General features: G+C 39.4%; 1 protein-coding gene across 1 annotated transcript in view; it reads left to right on the top strand.

The window, feature by feature from the left end:
- The window catches only part of TPRG1 (tumor protein p63 regulated 1), a 146333-nt gene that overhangs the window by 37821 nt on the left and 90160 nt on the right, over positions 1–18352 (top strand). Inside the window, exon 3 of the mRNA XM_070403600.1 lies at positions 8848–8939. Coding sequence (XP_070259701.1) covers positions 8848–8939 — 92 coding nt within the window. The remainder of the gene's footprint in view (positions 1–8847; positions 8940–18352) is intronic.

Here is an 18352-nt window from a genome sequence, read left to right as displayed (position 1 = left end):
GAATGTAAATTAAATATAAACTACTGGGACTAAAACTATTTGAACTTTTAATATTTAATTAATGGTTCCCCATGGCCTTTTTATAGCCTGTGTTCTATTGTAAGCAAGGAGACTTTAATAAGCAGGTTTGGGACTTCCCATTGTGTAGCAAGATGTCGTTGCTTTCATGATACTAATTTGGCTTTCATGCTCTCTCTTTTTCCTTCTCCTCTTACTATAGGGTTCCCTGTGTCTTGCTCTTGCATCGGGAAAAGCTAAATATATTAGTTGTATTGTTATTGTCTGTGTTAGATTTTTTTCTGATCTGGAAATTATATATCTCACTGGGCAAAAGATTTCTCAACACCCCTCCTTATAATAAAATCCCTTGGAGATTATAATAAAGATGATGTTTCTTTCTAAGGGCAGACACTTCAAAATAATAAAATAAGATGCATTTCCTTTATTTTCAGGGAAAGACACATTTTCTCAGACTTTACAAATCACATTACAATTTAGATGGCTTTCTTATCTTATATATTTACCACAAAGTAATCCTATCTGGGCATGATGACAGCCAGAAGACAGATTTTCTTGCATCTGAGTCTCTAGGAGTATTCCCTTCTATTCCTTCCTCTCAGTGTCTAGTTAAGGAGTTCAGTATTTGGGGAAAATTTAGCAGCAGACATGAGTATTGTTTGTGTGACAACTGACCCCAGGCTAGTCCAGATCAAGAAAAAGCAAGGACACAAAATACATAGGTCTTTGAAATTCTCTTAGTAGATGTATTTTGATTGAAGATATTAGTGCTAGACTATAAGAGAAGATGTTGTCCATTATGTTATTTGTGACTTGTTTGTTAACAAATGAGATGTTTGTTAAAATTTAGAATTAGAACTGTATTTGAATTGCCTTGATAATCTTTCTTTCACAGGATGATGACATATTATTTTGTCATTACTTTCTATTAGATTATAAGGAATCTCAGAATGCCTTATTTCATTGCAGTAACCATTTAATCCCCATATCCTGATATAACTATTTACATTCTAAGTATTTAAAGATTACTTTAAAATACCTTGCAGCCCTAGTAGGTTTGGCTAAGTGAATGCAGTGGTTCTCAACCTTCCTAATTCCGCGACCATTTAATACAGGTCCTCATGTTGTGGTGACCCCCAACCATAAAATTATTTTCATTGCTTCTTCATAACTGTAATTTTGCTACTGTTATGAATCATAATGTAAATATCTGATATGCAGGATGTATTTTCATTGTTATAAATTGAACATAATTAAAGCATAGTGATTAATCACAAAAACAATATGTAATTATATATTGTGAAATATTTATTTCTAATTACAAATAAATGAAATTTTGTCTTGAAGCATGGTGTAGCATGGGTAACAGTCTTAATATAACAACAGTAAATTACATTGCTAGATTTTGTGACAGTATGCATAAAAAGCCAACGTTAGTGCGAAGGTTGAGATTGCTTCTTTCTCACCAGACCAGAAATTCTCAGGACAGTCTTTGCAAGAGCACAATGTAGATAATCTTCTACAACAAGTCTACTTCTGTACTTAGACTTGATAACCAACAAGCTGAAAAGCCCTGTTTCACAAAGATATGTTGTTGGAAATGGAAGAAGGCGCAACACAGTCTCAGACAGAACAGGATATGACTGCAAACACTTGATCCAGAATTTTGTAACTGGCATTGTAGAGCAATCAGTTCTTGCTGTATCATTGTTAATAAGTTCAATGAATTCCTCTTGTGCTATCTCAGGAAGATCTTCAACTTTGACTGTGAATGGGCTTCTGGCAAGTGCAAATGGGGTGTCAGGTAGATTTGGAAAGTACGATGAAATTTCGTCTGCAATCATGTGCAAGTGTTCTTTCACAGAAATTATTATCGTAATCCTTTTGTCTGGTTCAATGTCATGTTCCTCAAAGAAAGCAGATAAGGTAGGCAACATGTAAATTTTATTTTCATCCAATTTTTTTTGCCAAGCTGAAGTTTCATTTGGAATGATCGGATCTTTTCAGACAAATCGAGGCATGTTGCATTTGGTCCTTGCAGTGATAAATTTAACTCATTCAAGATGGCAAAGATGTCAACCAAGTAAGCTATTTTCTGCAGTTCACTTTTATCACCAAAAAGTGCTTCAAACTGTCGTCTTGCTTTCTGATTAGAAAATGTTTTGAGTTCATCACGAAGCTCAAGAAAACACATATTAAAATTTTTCCTCTCAACAACCATCTCACTTCAGTGAGAAATAGCAGAGCATTGTTTGGCACATCCAACTCGTTGCACAGTTGCGAAAACAGTCGACTGTTTAAAGTGCTCACCTTTACAAAATTGACATAACTTATGATGCTTTTCATTACTTCTTGTAACTCTTGTGGCAGCGTCTTCATTGCTAATATTTGCCGATGAATCATACAGTGAGTTCCGATGACTTTTGGTGACTCATTCAGTACCAAACGTTGAAATCCAGATCGACATCCCAGCATAGCTGGAGCGCCATCTGTGCAAACACCACAAACCTTTTCCCAAGAGATCTTATGCTCCTTCAGCAATGAAACAACTGTGTCAAATACATCACGTGCCGTAGGTGTCGTTTCAAGAGGTTTGCAAAAAAGGAACTCATCTTTAAAGTCGCCATCATTAATATACCTCACATAAACCAGTAACTGTGAACAGTTTGCAACATCTGTAGATTCATCAAGCTGGATACTAAATATTGGAAGTGGAGCAGATTTAATTTCCTGGATTACCTGATCAAGAATATCAGCAGCCATAACTGGTTTGGCTCAGTGGATAGAGAGCCAGCCTGCGGACGCAAAGGTCCTGGGTTTGATTCTGGTCAAGGGCATGTACCTTGGTTGCGGGCACATGCCCAGTGGGGGGTGTGCAGGAGGCAGCTGGTCGATGTTTCTCTCTCATCAATGTTTCTATCTCTCTATCCCTCTTCCTCCCTCTCTGTAAAAAAAAATCAATAAAATATATATTTTTTAAAAAAAGAATATCAGCAGACATGCCATCTATTCTTCTGCGGACAGTGTTGTTAGAGAAGGAAATTGCACTCAATTTTGTAACAAAATCATCTCCGATCATAACTTGAACAATGTCTTTGGCCGCTGGCAATAGTAAATCCTCAGAAATGGTGTGAGGTTTCATAGCTCTGGCGATTCTGAGTGCCACCAAATATGAAGCTTCAACGGTTGCTACATTTTGTTTGTGTACTTGCCACCAGAGTCAAGTCTGGCTTTCTTGAGTCCATCAGCTTTGCTTCTAAAATAGTTGGTATTCTTGCCGGCAAAGCTCGGATGCTTGCTATCAAAATGGCATTTTAGTTTGTTTGGCTTCATAGATTTGGCTGATAGAACTTCACAACAAATAATACATTGCGGTTTCTCAATTCCTGCTGTAATTATTGAGGTAAAACCATACTGTAAAAATCCTCACTATATTTTCTTAACATTCTTCTCTACACGATCCATTGTCATGGGATGGTTTGCTAATGAAAATAATATATAACAATAGCTTTAATAATACAAAAGATGATACATGGCATAGTTCAGTCAATACAGTTCATTAAAGTTTCCTATGATTTACCATTCTCTGTGTTGTTTCTGTTACATACCTGTTACTATCACAAGGGGGCAGTATTCACATCAACCACAGCTGAATATAAAAAGACCAATCAGCATCCAGATTAAGTTCCCATGTACAGATTTTTTTTTTTTTGCAGTAGTTGCTGATTTTACAGTACATGATTTTACATTTACCCGGTAATTATAATTCATGAAGTGTCGTTTTACCTCCAATATTGTTGCTTTCAACACAGTAGCTGCTTTTAACAGAGTAGCTGCTTTCAACACAGCAGCTGCTTTCTACACAGTAGCTGCTCTCTACACATGTGTGACTGGTCCGCATAAGTACATTATGGTGCCAACCCTGTCACATACACCTGTATTTGTATGGGGTATATATGATGGGGTTGGCGTGATGATGTCATCATGCCGGGTACTCATATGTGGGCGTATCTGCATGTGGGTGGATCCGCCTTGAGACGGATAGAGGAGCCGTGTCTCGGTTCTTAAAACCATTGAAAATATGTGTTTTCTGATGGTCTTAGGTGACCCCTGTGAAAAGGTCGTTCAACCCCCAAAGGGGTCACGACCCACAGGCTGAGAACTGTTGACTTATATTATCAGTAAGAATGATAATAAAGTCTTTTATTATTCAGTGTTACCAAATTACCAAATGTTCTTGGCCTTTCTCAATAGCTCCATTATAACTAATACTAGAGGCCTGGTGCACGAATTTGTGCACGGGGGGTCGGGGGCCCTCAGCCTGGCCTGCTCCCTCTTACAATCTGGGACCCTCGGGGGATGTAGCAGTGCACCAAGTGGCAGGTGGCCAGGGAGGAGCCTGAGCCAAGGTGTAGCACTGTGCTGCTGGTGCTCATCCCGGCTTGCTATGCCTGCTGCTGCTGCTTGGCAGCGCTGCTGTGGAGTCAGGAGCGGCTCCCGCCACTGCAGCTGTGCTCACCAGCTGTGAGCCCAGCTTCTGGCTGAGTGGTGCTCTTCCTGTGTGAGCACACTGACCACCAGGGGACAGCTCCTGCATTGAGCATCTGCCCCCTGGTAGTCAGTGCACATCATAGTGACTGGTAGACTGGTCTTTCTGGTCATTCCGGTTGTTCAGCATAAAGGTTGCTTAGGCTTTTATATATAGAGATTATCCACTCAACAAATGAGTAAACAAATATATAGAATGACAAAATGACTTGACACAGGTCTCAAGGCAAGTGGAAAGGCTGAGATTTATACCATATCCTCAACACAAGTCACAGTGTTCACACATTTTTATTTCATTTCCAACACTAAATGGCTGAAGTTTATTATAATACCAACTAGAGGCCCAGTGCATGAAATTAATGCACTGGGGGGGTTGTCTCTCAGCCCAGCCTGTGCCCTCTTGCAATCCAGGACCCCTTGGGGGATGTCCAACTGCTGGTTTAGGCCTCCAAGGGGTCCTGGATTGTGAGAGGGATGTAGTAGTGCGCCAAGCGGCAGGCAGCCATGGAGGAGCCAGAACCAGGGCCAGATGCCACGCTGCTCGCTTGCACACATCATAGATTGCTGTGCCTGCTGCTACCACTCAGTATTGCTGCCACAGAGTCAGGAGAGGCTCTTGCTGCTGCAGCTGTGCTTACCAGCCATGAGCCCGCTTCTGGCTGAGTGGAGGTCCCCCAGAGGGAGCTCACTGACAATCAGGGGGCAGCTCCTGCATTAAGCACCTGCCCCGTGGTGGTCAGTGAGCATCATAGTGACTGGTCGACTGGTCGTTCCAGCTTAACAGTTGCTTAGGCTTTTATATAGATGATAGATAGATAGATAGATAGATAGATAGATAGATAGATAGATAACAAATGGAAGAGAGTAAAATACTTCATTGGAAAACATGTATAACTGTTCTGTCAGGGCATGGCCAGTGTTTCTACTGAAGGAATAACATCACAGACAGTGAGCATATTGACAGGACTGCAGAGACTTCCAAACCATTCGGTAACAAGCGTGCTTTATTTTTACCATTTAACTTTTGAAAAAGTGTACAGTAAAACATCATCTCTATCCACTGTCTCCACCCATTGGATTCCTTCCCCATTCTTAAGGAACCATTGCTAACATTTCTATATATTCTTTTAGAGTTACTTTAGGCATACATAAGCAAACACAAATATTTATTCTTACTCCTTCTTCTCCTTTTTACATGAAAGGTGGCATATTTACCCTCTCTTCTGAACAATATTTTCTTTCTCTTAATAATCTATGTTGAAATCTTTCCAAGTTAATATGAGTATCCTCATTTTTTAATATATTCAACATATTTAATTGTATAGATGTTTCCCATGATATATGTAACTAGTCTCCTATTGATATATATTTTGGATTGCTTCTAAATTTTTGCTATTCACAGATAAGACTGCAAAGAACATTTTACACATGTCATTTTCATATATATGCAAGAATATCTATAGAATAACATCGCAGAGGTGGAATGTATAAATCAAAGTAAAGAGTATTTTGATACGTTTTGCCAATTGCTTTTCATAAAGAAGACAAGTAAGGTTTTGAAAAATTCTACATTAATATATTAAATTTCAAATATTTTTGGTAAAGTGCCTGGTATAAAATCATTCAACAAAATACTTATTTTAGGATCATTTCATAATTCTCCAATTCCAGTTGTGTGTGTGTTTTTCCCCTGAAAAGTATTAATTTCAATACCAAATTATATTAGCTGCAGCAGAAATTATGTGACTATAGGAAGAAAGACAGGAAAAATACCCATGATGATTCATCACAGAAAATATCATGTTGTAGAGATTTAACCAGTGGGCCTGGTAGTCTGGCTGCATCACAGGGAGCCGAGGTTGTGTGATGGAAGAATTGTCATGGGATCATAGGAAATTTCCCTCCATGGTAGTCCAGTCTTTCCAGTAGAGTCACTGGAAACCAGTGATGTTGGCACAGCCTCCGTCAGTGAGAGCTCAGGAATATTTGATTAATGCCCCAGAATTTAACTGATCGCATGACATGAAGGTTTCAGTAGGCATGGGGTGCCATGTTAGCTTTCTGAAAACCCTTTAACCAGCAGTAGGGGATGGGAAGAGAGTCAGAAATCACTCAGTTTACTGTCTGACCATCCAATTCAACAGAAAACCTGTTAAAGACATGGAATCAGAATCTCTCAGTGTAAGGGCCATAATCAGGTATTCTTAAAGATGTCAAGGAAGTTTTAATCATCAGCTTGACTCAGAAAGCTTTGGCTTGATCTACTACTTACATAAGGAAACAGAGGCCAAGGAAAGTCAAACTCTTGTCTAAAAGTCAGAATCCATTCATGACACATTAGAAATATAAACCCAGGCCACTCAACGCTTCAGGAGTTGACCAGTCCCTTTTCTGCATAACTTGGGCTGTGTGCAATAAATCAGATGAAGGGGGGAGCCATGTAGGTGAAACTCTATACCTTTACCCCCACTTATCTGAGGCAGCTCCATTCTGATCCCGTTTTTCATATATGAATTTTTATATAAAACTAGAAGCCCAGTGCTAGAAGCCCAGTGCACTACATTTGTGCACTGTGTGTGTGTGTGTGTGTGTGTGTATGTGGGGAGGGGGGGTTCCTCTCACAGTCCAAGACTCCTCAGGGGATGTCCACTGATGGGTCCTTACCTCTTCCACAGAGGTGGAAGAGGCTCCCACCACCGCTGTTGTGCTTGCCAGCAGTGAGCCCAGATTCTGGATGAGCAGGGCTCCCCCTGTGGAAGTGCACTGACCACCAAGGAGCAGCTCCTGCATTGAGTGTCTGCCCCCTGGTGGTCGGTGAGTGTCATAGTGACTGGTTGTTCCACTGTTCAGTCAATTTGCATATTACCCTTTTATTATATAGGATTTTTTCTTGACCAATGGATTCTGTGGCCAAAATGTTGAAAATCCTTTTACCATAGACTGAGAAGACAAGCAAACCAAGATCCTACCACCATCCAGTCTCTGGGAGGAAAAGATATTTGAATGGATCATAGCCAGGCCACTGTCCCTGTTTTCTTTTGTGAGAGAAGGGTCTTAGGCTGGGAGTATTAAGAATGTTAATACACAGACAAAATAAGACATTAAATCCATATTGCATAGAGAATATGTGAAATTTGCAAGCTACTTGTCTGTAGCCAAGACTTGGGAATGAGGCCAGCACTACATTGTAGGCCCAGAAATTGAAGGTCTGGGTTTCTTGTATCTGTCACTTCCTAGCTGAGTGAACTTGACAAGTTACTTCCCCTCACTGAACCCTGTTTCTACACCTATAAAATGAAATGGCTTAGACTAAATAAGCCCTAGGCTGTAGTCATTCTCAACCTTGGCTACACATGGTAGTCATCTGGGATGCTTTAAAAAAATACTAATATATTGATATGTGAGTTCCATCCACTGAGTGTCTGATATAATTGTCCTGATGCACAACATGGACATTAAGATTTTTTAAAGCTTCCCTGGTTTTTCTGATGTGCAGCCTAGGTTTAGAATAACTGTCTAGAGATCAATGGCTCTTATAGTAGTGTCCCATACCAACAGTATCACCTGGGAACTTGACGAAAATACCAGTTCTCAAGCTCATTTCAGACCCAATGAATCAGAAACTCTGGGGTCAGTGCCCAGGCATCTGTGTTTTAAAACACATTTCAGGTAGTTCTGATGTGCACTGCTGTTTAAAAAATCACTGAGCTGGAGGGTCTACACATTTCCAATTAGGACAGGGATTCATTCATCAATTTCCAAGCTAGAGGTAGGCTCATAAGTAGGAACACCTGCTCAGAGAAGAGTGAAGAAAGTGATGTAAGGAGACAAAAGAGTTTATTTTCTAGAGACAGCTACAGTTATGGTGAGAATTTTGGAAGGTTTCTCTCTGGTGTTTCATTGCCATGTGCTCTTTGAAGAGAGAAAGGTTTGATTAAAAAATACATACATTACTAAATGTTTTGAACTTCCTGATAAACATGTTTGTTCAGAAAAACTGAACCTCTGAAAATGGCTGTCTTTATTTCTGTGAGAAAATGTGAGTAAGATTATCGAAGACAGAAATTGGATCACTTTTATCTCACCCAAGGAAAGCAACTTAGTAAGTACAGAGTTCAAGGCTAAGCTCTCCAGGAGGAAGTGCCTAGAGCAAATAGGCAAATGTAAGAACTATCTTTCCTGCTCAGCTTTTTGGAGAAGCTGTAGAAATATAATAACTAATCACAAGCACAAAGAGGATTCAGTCTTCTCTAAACTAGGTATTTTCTTTTTCCCACTCAGCCGGGGACCATTGAGACTGCCATGGAAGACTTGAAAGGCCACATAGCCAAGACTTCTGGAGAGAAAATTCAAGGCTTCTGGCTCTTGACAGAGTGAGTAGTTATGACGCAGTGAAGGGAAGTGGAAATCTAGCATTTTTCTTGACACCTCTATAACAGAATAGGAGATGGATCTGTGGAAGAATTTCTTCTGGTTGTCAGGCAAGATAATTGACATATCCAGTTAGAAAGTAAAGTTTCATAGTGCCCCATGGATGATGGTATGACAACTGTTTCCCAGGCTCATCACTTCACTCAGCCATCACTATTGCTACCTTAGGTCAGGCTCTCATAATTGATCTCAAGGACTATTGCATTTGCTTCCTAACTGAACTCTCTGGTTCCAATCTCTGACTCTCTTCAACCACATAGGCTACTAACCATTCCACTCTGGGTAGAATAGAAAGGAAGATTAGGAAAGAGGATAAATGAGGTCAACATATACAGTTTGAATTTTATCTTGTGTACAATATCAGCAGAAAAAAAAAAAAAAAAACCGGAAAATCATGCAGAATAGAAAAACAGGCCACCTGTCCAATTTGAATTAAACAAACAAACAAACAAAGGTTGCCCTAGCTAGTTTAGCTCATGGATAGAGCATCGGCCTGTAGACTGAAGGGTCCCGGGCTTGATTCTGGTCAAGGGCACATGCCTGGGTTGCAGGCTCAATCCTCAGTAGTGGGTGTGCAGGAGGCAGCCAGTCAATGATTCTCTCTCATCATTGATATTTCTATCTCTCTCTCCCTCTCCCTTCCTCTCTGAAATCAATAAAAAAATATATTAAAGCAAAACAAAACAAAAAACCAAGGTTAAAACTTAAGTCCCTATCACTTTAATAGCTGCTCCATTTGCTCCAAATCTTAAAGTATCTCTAAGGGCTTTCATTGCAGATGACACCATGAAGGTGGTTACTTAGCTGTGCTGCCCTGGAACTCTAGTGTCTGAGTGACCTTTTCTTCACCCACCAAGAAAATATTAGGAACACCATTGCCTTTACAAAGATATGTAAAATCTATACTAATAATAGAGGAATGTGCAAATTGGTTGGGATGCCCTCACGCAATGACTGAAGAACAGGCTGTGTGGGGTGACCAGGCTGGCAGGGAGAGTAGTGAGGGACGAGCAAGCCAGCATGGGGGTGGGGGACAGTTGGGGGCAACCAGGCAGGAGGGGGGGGCAGTTATGGGTGACCAGGCCAGCAGGGGAGGCAGTTAGGGGTGACCAGGCTGGCAGGGGGGTAGTGAGGGTTGACCAGGCCAGCAGTGGGAAGCAGTTGGGGGCAACTAAGCCAGCAGGGGGTGGGTGGCAGTTAGGGGCAATCAGGCTGGCAGGAGGGACAGTTAGGGGCAATCAGGCAAGCAGGCAGAGGCCGTTAGGGGTGATCAGGCAGGCAGGTAGATGAGCGGTTAGGAGCCAGCAGTTCTGGATTGTAAGAGGGATGTCTAATTGCTGGTTTAGTCCTGATTCCAGGATCAGGCCTAAACCAGCAGTCGGACATCTCTGAGGGGTCCCGGTTGGAGAGGGTGCAGGCTGGGCTGAGGGGACCCCTCCATCCTGTGCAAGAATTTTGTGCACTGGGCCTCTAGTATTCATATAATAAGGGAAAGAGGCACCTCTTTTCTTCTGCAGAATCCATAATATTAAATGGAGAATGAAATCAGAACTCCATTTCAGATGCTTAATTGGTTCAGTGAGTTTCCTGTCTTGGTAACATGATCACTAGCGATTCCAGCAGAACAGCTCAGTAATCCCTGTACCTGGAATGAAGAAGGTCTGATCCAGTGGCATGCCAGGGCTGGTTCACAGCGGCTCACAAGAGGTGAATGGTACAATTTCAGAAATTTTGAGAGTCAGTTGTTAATTATTAATATTAAATTATATAAAGTTTCTAACCAAATAAATTAAATTTAAAACAAAGATAATATATTCAAAACTCCTCACTTTCTGATTATTTTACTGTTACATACGCTCTTTGTGTTATTTCTGCCTATAACATTTGTGTGATGGAAATACTATATGACGGTACAACTGCACATCTCTTCCCAACTGCAATTCAGTGATGTCGCATTGGCAGCTTGGAATTAAACCTGGTGGCAGTGATTACACAAATGGAATAAGCAAATTCCAGAAATCAGAGCTTGATTTACTTTTTTGACTGTCTAAACTTAAGAGAGTAATGAGAATATGTTAAGAATGCAGATTAAATATACAAGTGTGTCATCTCTGTGGCTATGATATTGTAGCAGCACAAAAATTATTAAGGAAATATTCCCCCACCATTCAAAAGTAATTATCAACTATTATCCAATTCAGCAAATAAAATAAAAATCACCTTTTTCACTGATGCACGGACGAACACTGAGCAGGTGGCTACAGAAAGCAGAGGCCAAGCAGAGGCAGCAAGGTTGTAGAGGGGCAGTAGTCTGGACCGTTGGCTGGGGCAGAAGCCATTGACTGTTCTCAAACCTACACCGTGGACACCCAGCCCAAGCTGGAAATGACAAATGTATCTTCTTCCTTCTCCATCTGTCTAGCACTCTCTACTAAAAAAACATGACATGGTTCACACTTTAAAGAAAACATGCTTAAAAGAATTATGTGGTTTATCACAGAACATGTACATTGGATGCATTTAGAACTGAGAGGCAATAAGCTGATAACTGACATATCTAGGCTTGGTGGGTTTTTGTATTTAATCATAGAGGATAAAGGAATCCAGGGCAACTCCTGGGCTTTGTCCTGGGGAACTTATGGGTTGCCTGGGCCACCATTCCCAGGTGTAGAATAAAATAATTCTACTTTGTTGAGAAACCACCATATGCCAAACATTGTAAAAGAAACTTGGTGTACACAATTTCACTTTATCCTGCCAATAATCTTATCATTCACTTTTTACAGAACTTGTTGAGTACAATTTTGGGAAAAACGTGTCTGAGGTATCCATTAGAGCATCCCACACAGAGGTGATGAATAGATTGTTTTAGATATGGGTCCAAATACTATCTTCATAAGTAACTTTTCAAAAAGGAGAGTAATCCTGACATGCTTGTTTTCTATAGTCTTGCCTTTTATAGTAGCTTAAATAACATTGAGCCAGTAAAGGCATTTTTTTTTTTTTTTCATGGAATGGCATGTGATTTAGTTCAGGTGAGCTGATTCGTGATGTTCTAAATTGATAAGATATATTATTCAGTAAAGTTAGAAAAATGAGTTTGAAGGCACTTGGTCAGAGGACCTGGAGAATATGAATAGAGGCCAGAAGGAGAAAGATTCAACCATTAATGCCAGCTGGGTCCCAGATAGCTGAAAACATTAAGAATACCCTAAATAGACCCAGTTAAGACCCAGGCCTCCATCCCAGCTTATCCAGGAGCTTTATTTGTCTCAACAGCTATAAACACAGGATTGTGTTTATCTCAATTTTGTCTCCTCTTCTCACTGTCTTTCTTTCCTGAACCTCTGGGAAAGGACTTTTTAAAGAAATTGTATGTACCCTTTTAGAAGCGATCCATTAAGCCAGAACCAAGGAGAACATCTTGACACTCTATGGAGTCTCAAAAAAGTGTGCTATGATGACAATGAAGTGGCTTCTTAGTGGAATGTACTCAAGATGTCTTTGTTTATAGTGGTTAAGAGGGTAGGTGGAGATGGGATCTTCCCTCCATACATGTTAGTGGGGGTTGTTGTATTTATTCCTCTTATTCATAAACAGGAAGACTTGCCTCTAGTGTCTGGGATCAGGTAACTCCAGCTTTTCATCTTTGTGGAAAATACTTACAACATGCTTCATTGCCTACCTTCCTCTAAACCCATCGATGTTTCTATCTGAGGACTTTGGTATAATAAATACATGAAATTGAATTAAGTATCTACATTAAGCATCTAGACAGTAAACAAAAGTGAAGTCAATGAGGCAGCCTGATGTCATACAAAGAATCCTGAATTTGGAATCAGGAAACTTGGATTTGAAACCTTGCTCTACTACTTACCAGCAGTGCAGCTGGGTGAACTTGAGTAGGCTTTGTCTTTTTTTTTTTTAATTAGTGAATTTGTTTAAAAATTCACTATTCTTTAAAGAAGTACAACCCACTGTTAATTTTTGCTACATCTTCTTACAGCTTTTCTTTATGCACTTTGTCAGAGATTATTATAATATAATAGATAACATTTATTGAGCACTTAAATTGTACCAAGTATTGTGATAAGTGCCTTCTGTGCATTTGCCATTATATTAGTTTAATACATATAATTGTGATTATCTCTAACTGGCACTTCTCTCAGGTTTTTCCTTGTATTGTTCCTGGTTATCATGTAGTTTTTGTAAAGTGAGTCAGTCATTCATGTATTATTGGACAATTACTTCCCCAATTGTCAATGGCTACACACATTTAAGGGCTTATATTATTCTTTTAAACTTGAAGCACAAAGTAAGGGATATTTACAAGTGGGGTAGAATAAGTCTTTATGATTAGGAAGGGAAATAAAAATATATAAGGCATTGACCATTTATTTTTGAGAAACACAATAAATCATAGTTCTATTGCACTTTATAGTTTAAAAAGTGCTCTTCTTCATTTAAGTCCATCTTCATAGCAATCGTATGAGGTAGGAAATGTTACCTACAGTTTGCACATGAGGAAATCAAGATTCAGAAGAGTAACAGCTCTTAAGTAGCACAGGTAGGGCTGTAATGCATTATGCTGGCCCAACTTTTGCTAAAATAGTCCTTTAGCGATTGTGCAAAGATTTCATGTGTGACTTCTATTAAATTGTAGTGTGTGGTTCCTCTGACAGAAGCATGTTGTATAAGCTCAGAACTCTGTTTCTTGGGCTTTTTGGGGGTAAGGAGCAGTATGCCGAGCATCTCTGCTTAATTTATAAAGATCCCCTAGAATAAAAGTTCCATCTTAGATGTTTAAGTAAAAAGAAAGGCATTCTGGGAGACAAAGGGACACTGAGGAACAGGTGACTGTGAACTATTTTTCGGGTATGGGGAGAGGCCTCTTTGGAGTACACTGAACCCTAAAGCAGCACTGCATGTGATTGCTTTCACACCGGCTCTCACATGTGATCCTCAGACAGACCCACAGGAGAAGGCAAGGAGAAACTGTTGGCTTCATTTTATGGATGAAGAAACCCAGGGATGAAATGACCTGTGTAAGGGCGACCACTTATTAAGGGTCACAGGAGGGCTTGACTCCTGTGACCTCCCACCCACTCTGGTTGTCATCTCATAGCACTGTTCTTGCTGCCTTTTGTGATGATTTCATCCCCCGACATAGTGATCAGGGCAGTTTGAATTGGGTAAATGATTTTTGTGCCTGTGTCTGGTTTCTTTGTTGATTGTCTATTGTTTGCAAAGAGGAGGGTCAGAGATTCATTGGACAGGTTCAGATACCTTTTCCTCTCCAGAGCATGCTCTGCCTTTGGCTGTTTATTTGACTTTATCCAGTCTTTTTCTAGAATTAACTAAAAAGTCAGATACGTGTAAGGGATAGTGGATGTCACTAATGGGTAAGGCCAATCACACTTATCTTGTCATAGTCCCATTCTGTTATAAGGAACACTGACCTATATTTGTAATGAAAAATATTACTACTTATAATTTTGAAAAATAATTATTAAAAAAAATCAGAAATCAGGGATTTTTATCCTTTTAGTCATGAATAATAAACATCTATGAAAATTAAGTTAACACTCTAAATTGTTTTTGCATACTTTTTGCATACTTTTATTACATATTGTACATGCTTGTGACTTAACATGTAGGAATCAGCAACATTAGCAGCATCTAAGAACCTATTAGCAATGCTGACCCTCAGGACACACCCAGACATATTGAGCCTGAAGCTGAATTTTCACAAAATCTCCAGTTGATTCCTATGTGCATTAAAATGTGAGAAGCACTTTCCAGATCACTCTCATGCATCGAGGACTTCAGTGGGTTCTCATTGCCTGCATACTCTTTTGGTTCATCCTCAAGACCCTGTATGTCATGGAGTGACAATTGAACTTCCTGCTGTTCCCCAGAAGTTCCTGACACAATTCCTTGACCCCATCAATGCACTTGCCCCATTTGCTCTATTTTATATGCCTTTCTCTCTTTTCTGTTCATCCAGATCTTTCCTGTCCTTCAGGAATGTTATATCCAGAAAGCCTTTCAATAATAATTCAACCAAAATAATTGTCTCTCCTTTCTTTGTGCTCCTGTTTTACTTTATAGTATAGTTCATATGCACATTGTGAGGAAGGTATTTCTTGAGACAGGTCCTGATTTTGTCCAGGCCCATCTGTGCCCATCTCCTAGTGCTTAGTAAAGTGGAAGGTCTCAGAACCTATCACAAACTTGACTTGAATTTAATTCTGATAGAGTCATCTACTGTTTGAAGCCCTTCACTGACATGAGCAAGTTCTATCCATTGAGTTTTGCCTCTATTTCCCTGGACCTCCAAGCAGCCCAAAGCCCAAAGAGACTTCCTCTGTCCTTGGGTGAAAGCACTCAGGCTGAGAAGTGCCTCAGATCTATCAAGATGTTAATGACCTGTGGCAGGACTCTGGCAGCAAGAAAAGCACATCCATTGCCAGAATCCATTTATACTGGGTGGGTGTTTTCGACAACCACTTAATTAAACACATTGCTTTTCTCTATAAATTCCCCATGGCAGCAGCTTCATCCAGATAGCTAATGGTCCCTGAGTGACCTGAGTTATAGGACAGTGAGGGCATTTAGTTACTGCAGTCACAAATGTACTTGGAAGTGTTTATTTTCCCAAGACTGCTACCAATTAGGGAGGAGTTAGAAAGATCCAAGACGTGAAAAAAGTCTAATGCAGCTAAATGCCCAGTTTCATCACTTATTAGCTCTGTGACCTTGATTGTGTAAATATCTTATATCCTCTGGGCCTCCGTTTTGTCATTTATTAAATGGGGATATAAAGAGGGTTATTAATTTAAGAATTAAATTTAGTATATATGTAAAATACTTAGCAGTAAAACAGCTTTTGCCACATTGTACGTGCCACATAAGAGTTGGCTTTTATTATTATTATTTATTCACATTTACTCATCATACATTCATTTAAATATTTGCCAAGCTTCTTGCAAAAGCCAGACTACACCCTCACTGATGAAAATACAGACGCAAATAAGATAAGATTTCTGTCTTCAAGGAGTGTTCAGTCTTGTGGGAAGGAGGACATGTAAATGGACTCAGAACATAATATGATACATGCTGATAAACAGGCCTGCAAATGACTCTATGGGAACACAGAACTCACTGGATCTGTACTGTTGAGTTAGACAAAGGGTATAGACAGATTTACAGGCAGAAGAGAAATTTCTAAAAAGATATGAGAAAGAACATTCCATGCAGAGGGAAGAATATATTGTGCAGAGTAATGGGCACAGGCTCAGGAAACCATAAGTAGTTCAGTGTGGCTAGATTATGGTGATCAAGAGTGAGAGACCTGGCCCTGCCCTGTGTGGCTCAGTTGATTGTCTTTCCATGCACCGAAATGTTTCTGGTTCCATTCTCTGTCAGGGCATATGCCCAGGTTGCAGGCTTGATCTGGTAGGAGGCGTGCAGGAGGCAGTTGATCCATGTTTCTCTCTCACATCAATGTTTCTCTTTCTCTCTCTTCCCCTCTCTAAAATCAATAAAAACATTTTTTTTTTTAACTGAGAGGCCTAGCAACAAGCTAGAAAGGTAGAAAGGAGCCAGAAAGATAAGAATTTTGAATTCCATGATAAAGAACTTAGATCATTTTTTTTCCCTGGAATCACAAATTGGGGATCTATAGGCCATTTGAATACTTTTAGATAGGATGTGTCTTCCTGTTTTGTCAATATCTTGTCAGTCCTTGTTGCCTTGTATGGGCCCCTCTTCACTCCCATGGTGAGCTCACCTGCATCTAAGAGCCAATTATATACATTTCTTCCAACCACATGTCCAGTGACCTCACACTGGTATATTGAATTCAGTTATGGTAGGGAACTTTATGCCAAAGAAATGAAATTAGGGTATTGTCATCCTTACCATTATTTTAGAATGTGTTTACCATTTATAGCACACCACTCCCCTTATGTTTTCTTCACGACCACTATAGGTATTTTTCTCTTGAGTTACTAAAAGGTATCAAATAGAATATTGACATTTTTAGAAAATCAGTCAGTTCTGGAAAGAGTTTGCAATAGTTTAAACTTAATATTGATTATTTAGGGATCTGCCAATGTGCGTTTTATTAAAGAAAACAAATAAGACCTCAATCTTAATATTGAGGCTATCAACACATTTTAGCCACTACAGCTATTATACGAATAACTATTATAAACTCTTATGAATAAACATGCTGCCTGATTCACAAACAGTAAACTGTCTCAATTCTATGGGCTTCTTATGTTGTCCCAAAATACCCCATTGTGGGAAGGTAAGGTATGTCTAGAAGTAGTAATGGATGTGGAAAGGAGGGTGCATCTTGTCCTGTTTAGTAGAAAGAATTACAAAGTCTAGGAATGCTGTGGCTTCTGAAATGATATGCTATGTGAATTGATAAAACTGTAGACTTCCTAAGCCAAGAAAATTACCAGACAAAGAGGGGGAGTTGTATACTAACAAAGGGATCAATCCACCATAAAGACAGAGCCATTCTGAAGGTGTAGGCGCCAAACAACAGAGCTATAAAATTGTAAAATAAAAATTGATAGAACTGAAAGGAGAAATAGACAAATCCATGATTGTAGTTGGAAACTTCAACACCATTCTGTCAATATGACAAATAGGCAGAAAGTGAGCAAGGATTTAAAAGAACTCAACAGGACCCAATTAACATTCACAGGGAACTTTATCCTATATCAGCAGAATATATGTTGTTTTCAAGCACCCACAGAACATAAACAAAGATCCAACATATCCTGAGCCACAAAACAAACCTCACCAAATTGGAACAAATTGAAATCATACAGAGTGTGTTCTTTGACTATATTGGGAGCAAACAGGAAATTAATAACAGAAAGATAAAGGGAAAATCTCCAAACACTTAGAAACAAAGCAGCATACTCTTAAATAACCCAGGGGTCAAAGAAGGAGTTTTAAAAGAAATAAAAAGTATGCTGAACTAAATAAACTAAATAAAAATTCAAAATATTATAATGTGTGGGATACAGCTAAAGCAGTCCTGAGTGGTAAATTTATAACACTAAAGGAAAAGTGCTCAAATCAATCAAGGAAAAGTAAAAACAACAACAACAATCTAAGCTCTTGCTTCAAGAAGCTAGAAAAAGAATAACAAAGAAACCCACAGTGAGAAGAAGAAAGGGAATAATAAAAATAATAGAAATCAATGAAAAAATAAAAACAATACAGAAAATTAATGAAACAAAAAGCTGGTTCTCTAAAAAGTTTAATAAAATTGACAAGCTTTTATCAAGGTTGCCAAAAAAGACAAGGGAACATACAAATTCCCAATATT

Source organism: Myotis yumanensis, unplaced genomic scaffold, assembly GCF_028538775.1.
Source record: "Myotis yumanensis isolate MYYU_CA2020_CCGP unplaced genomic scaffold, mMyoYum1.0.hap1 SCAF_2, whole genome shotgun sequence".
NCBI classification, from domain to species: Eukaryota; Metazoa; Chordata; class Mammalia; order Chiroptera; family Vespertilionidae; genus Myotis; species Myotis yumanensis.
This window is presented reverse-complemented; position numbering and strand designations above follow the sequence as displayed.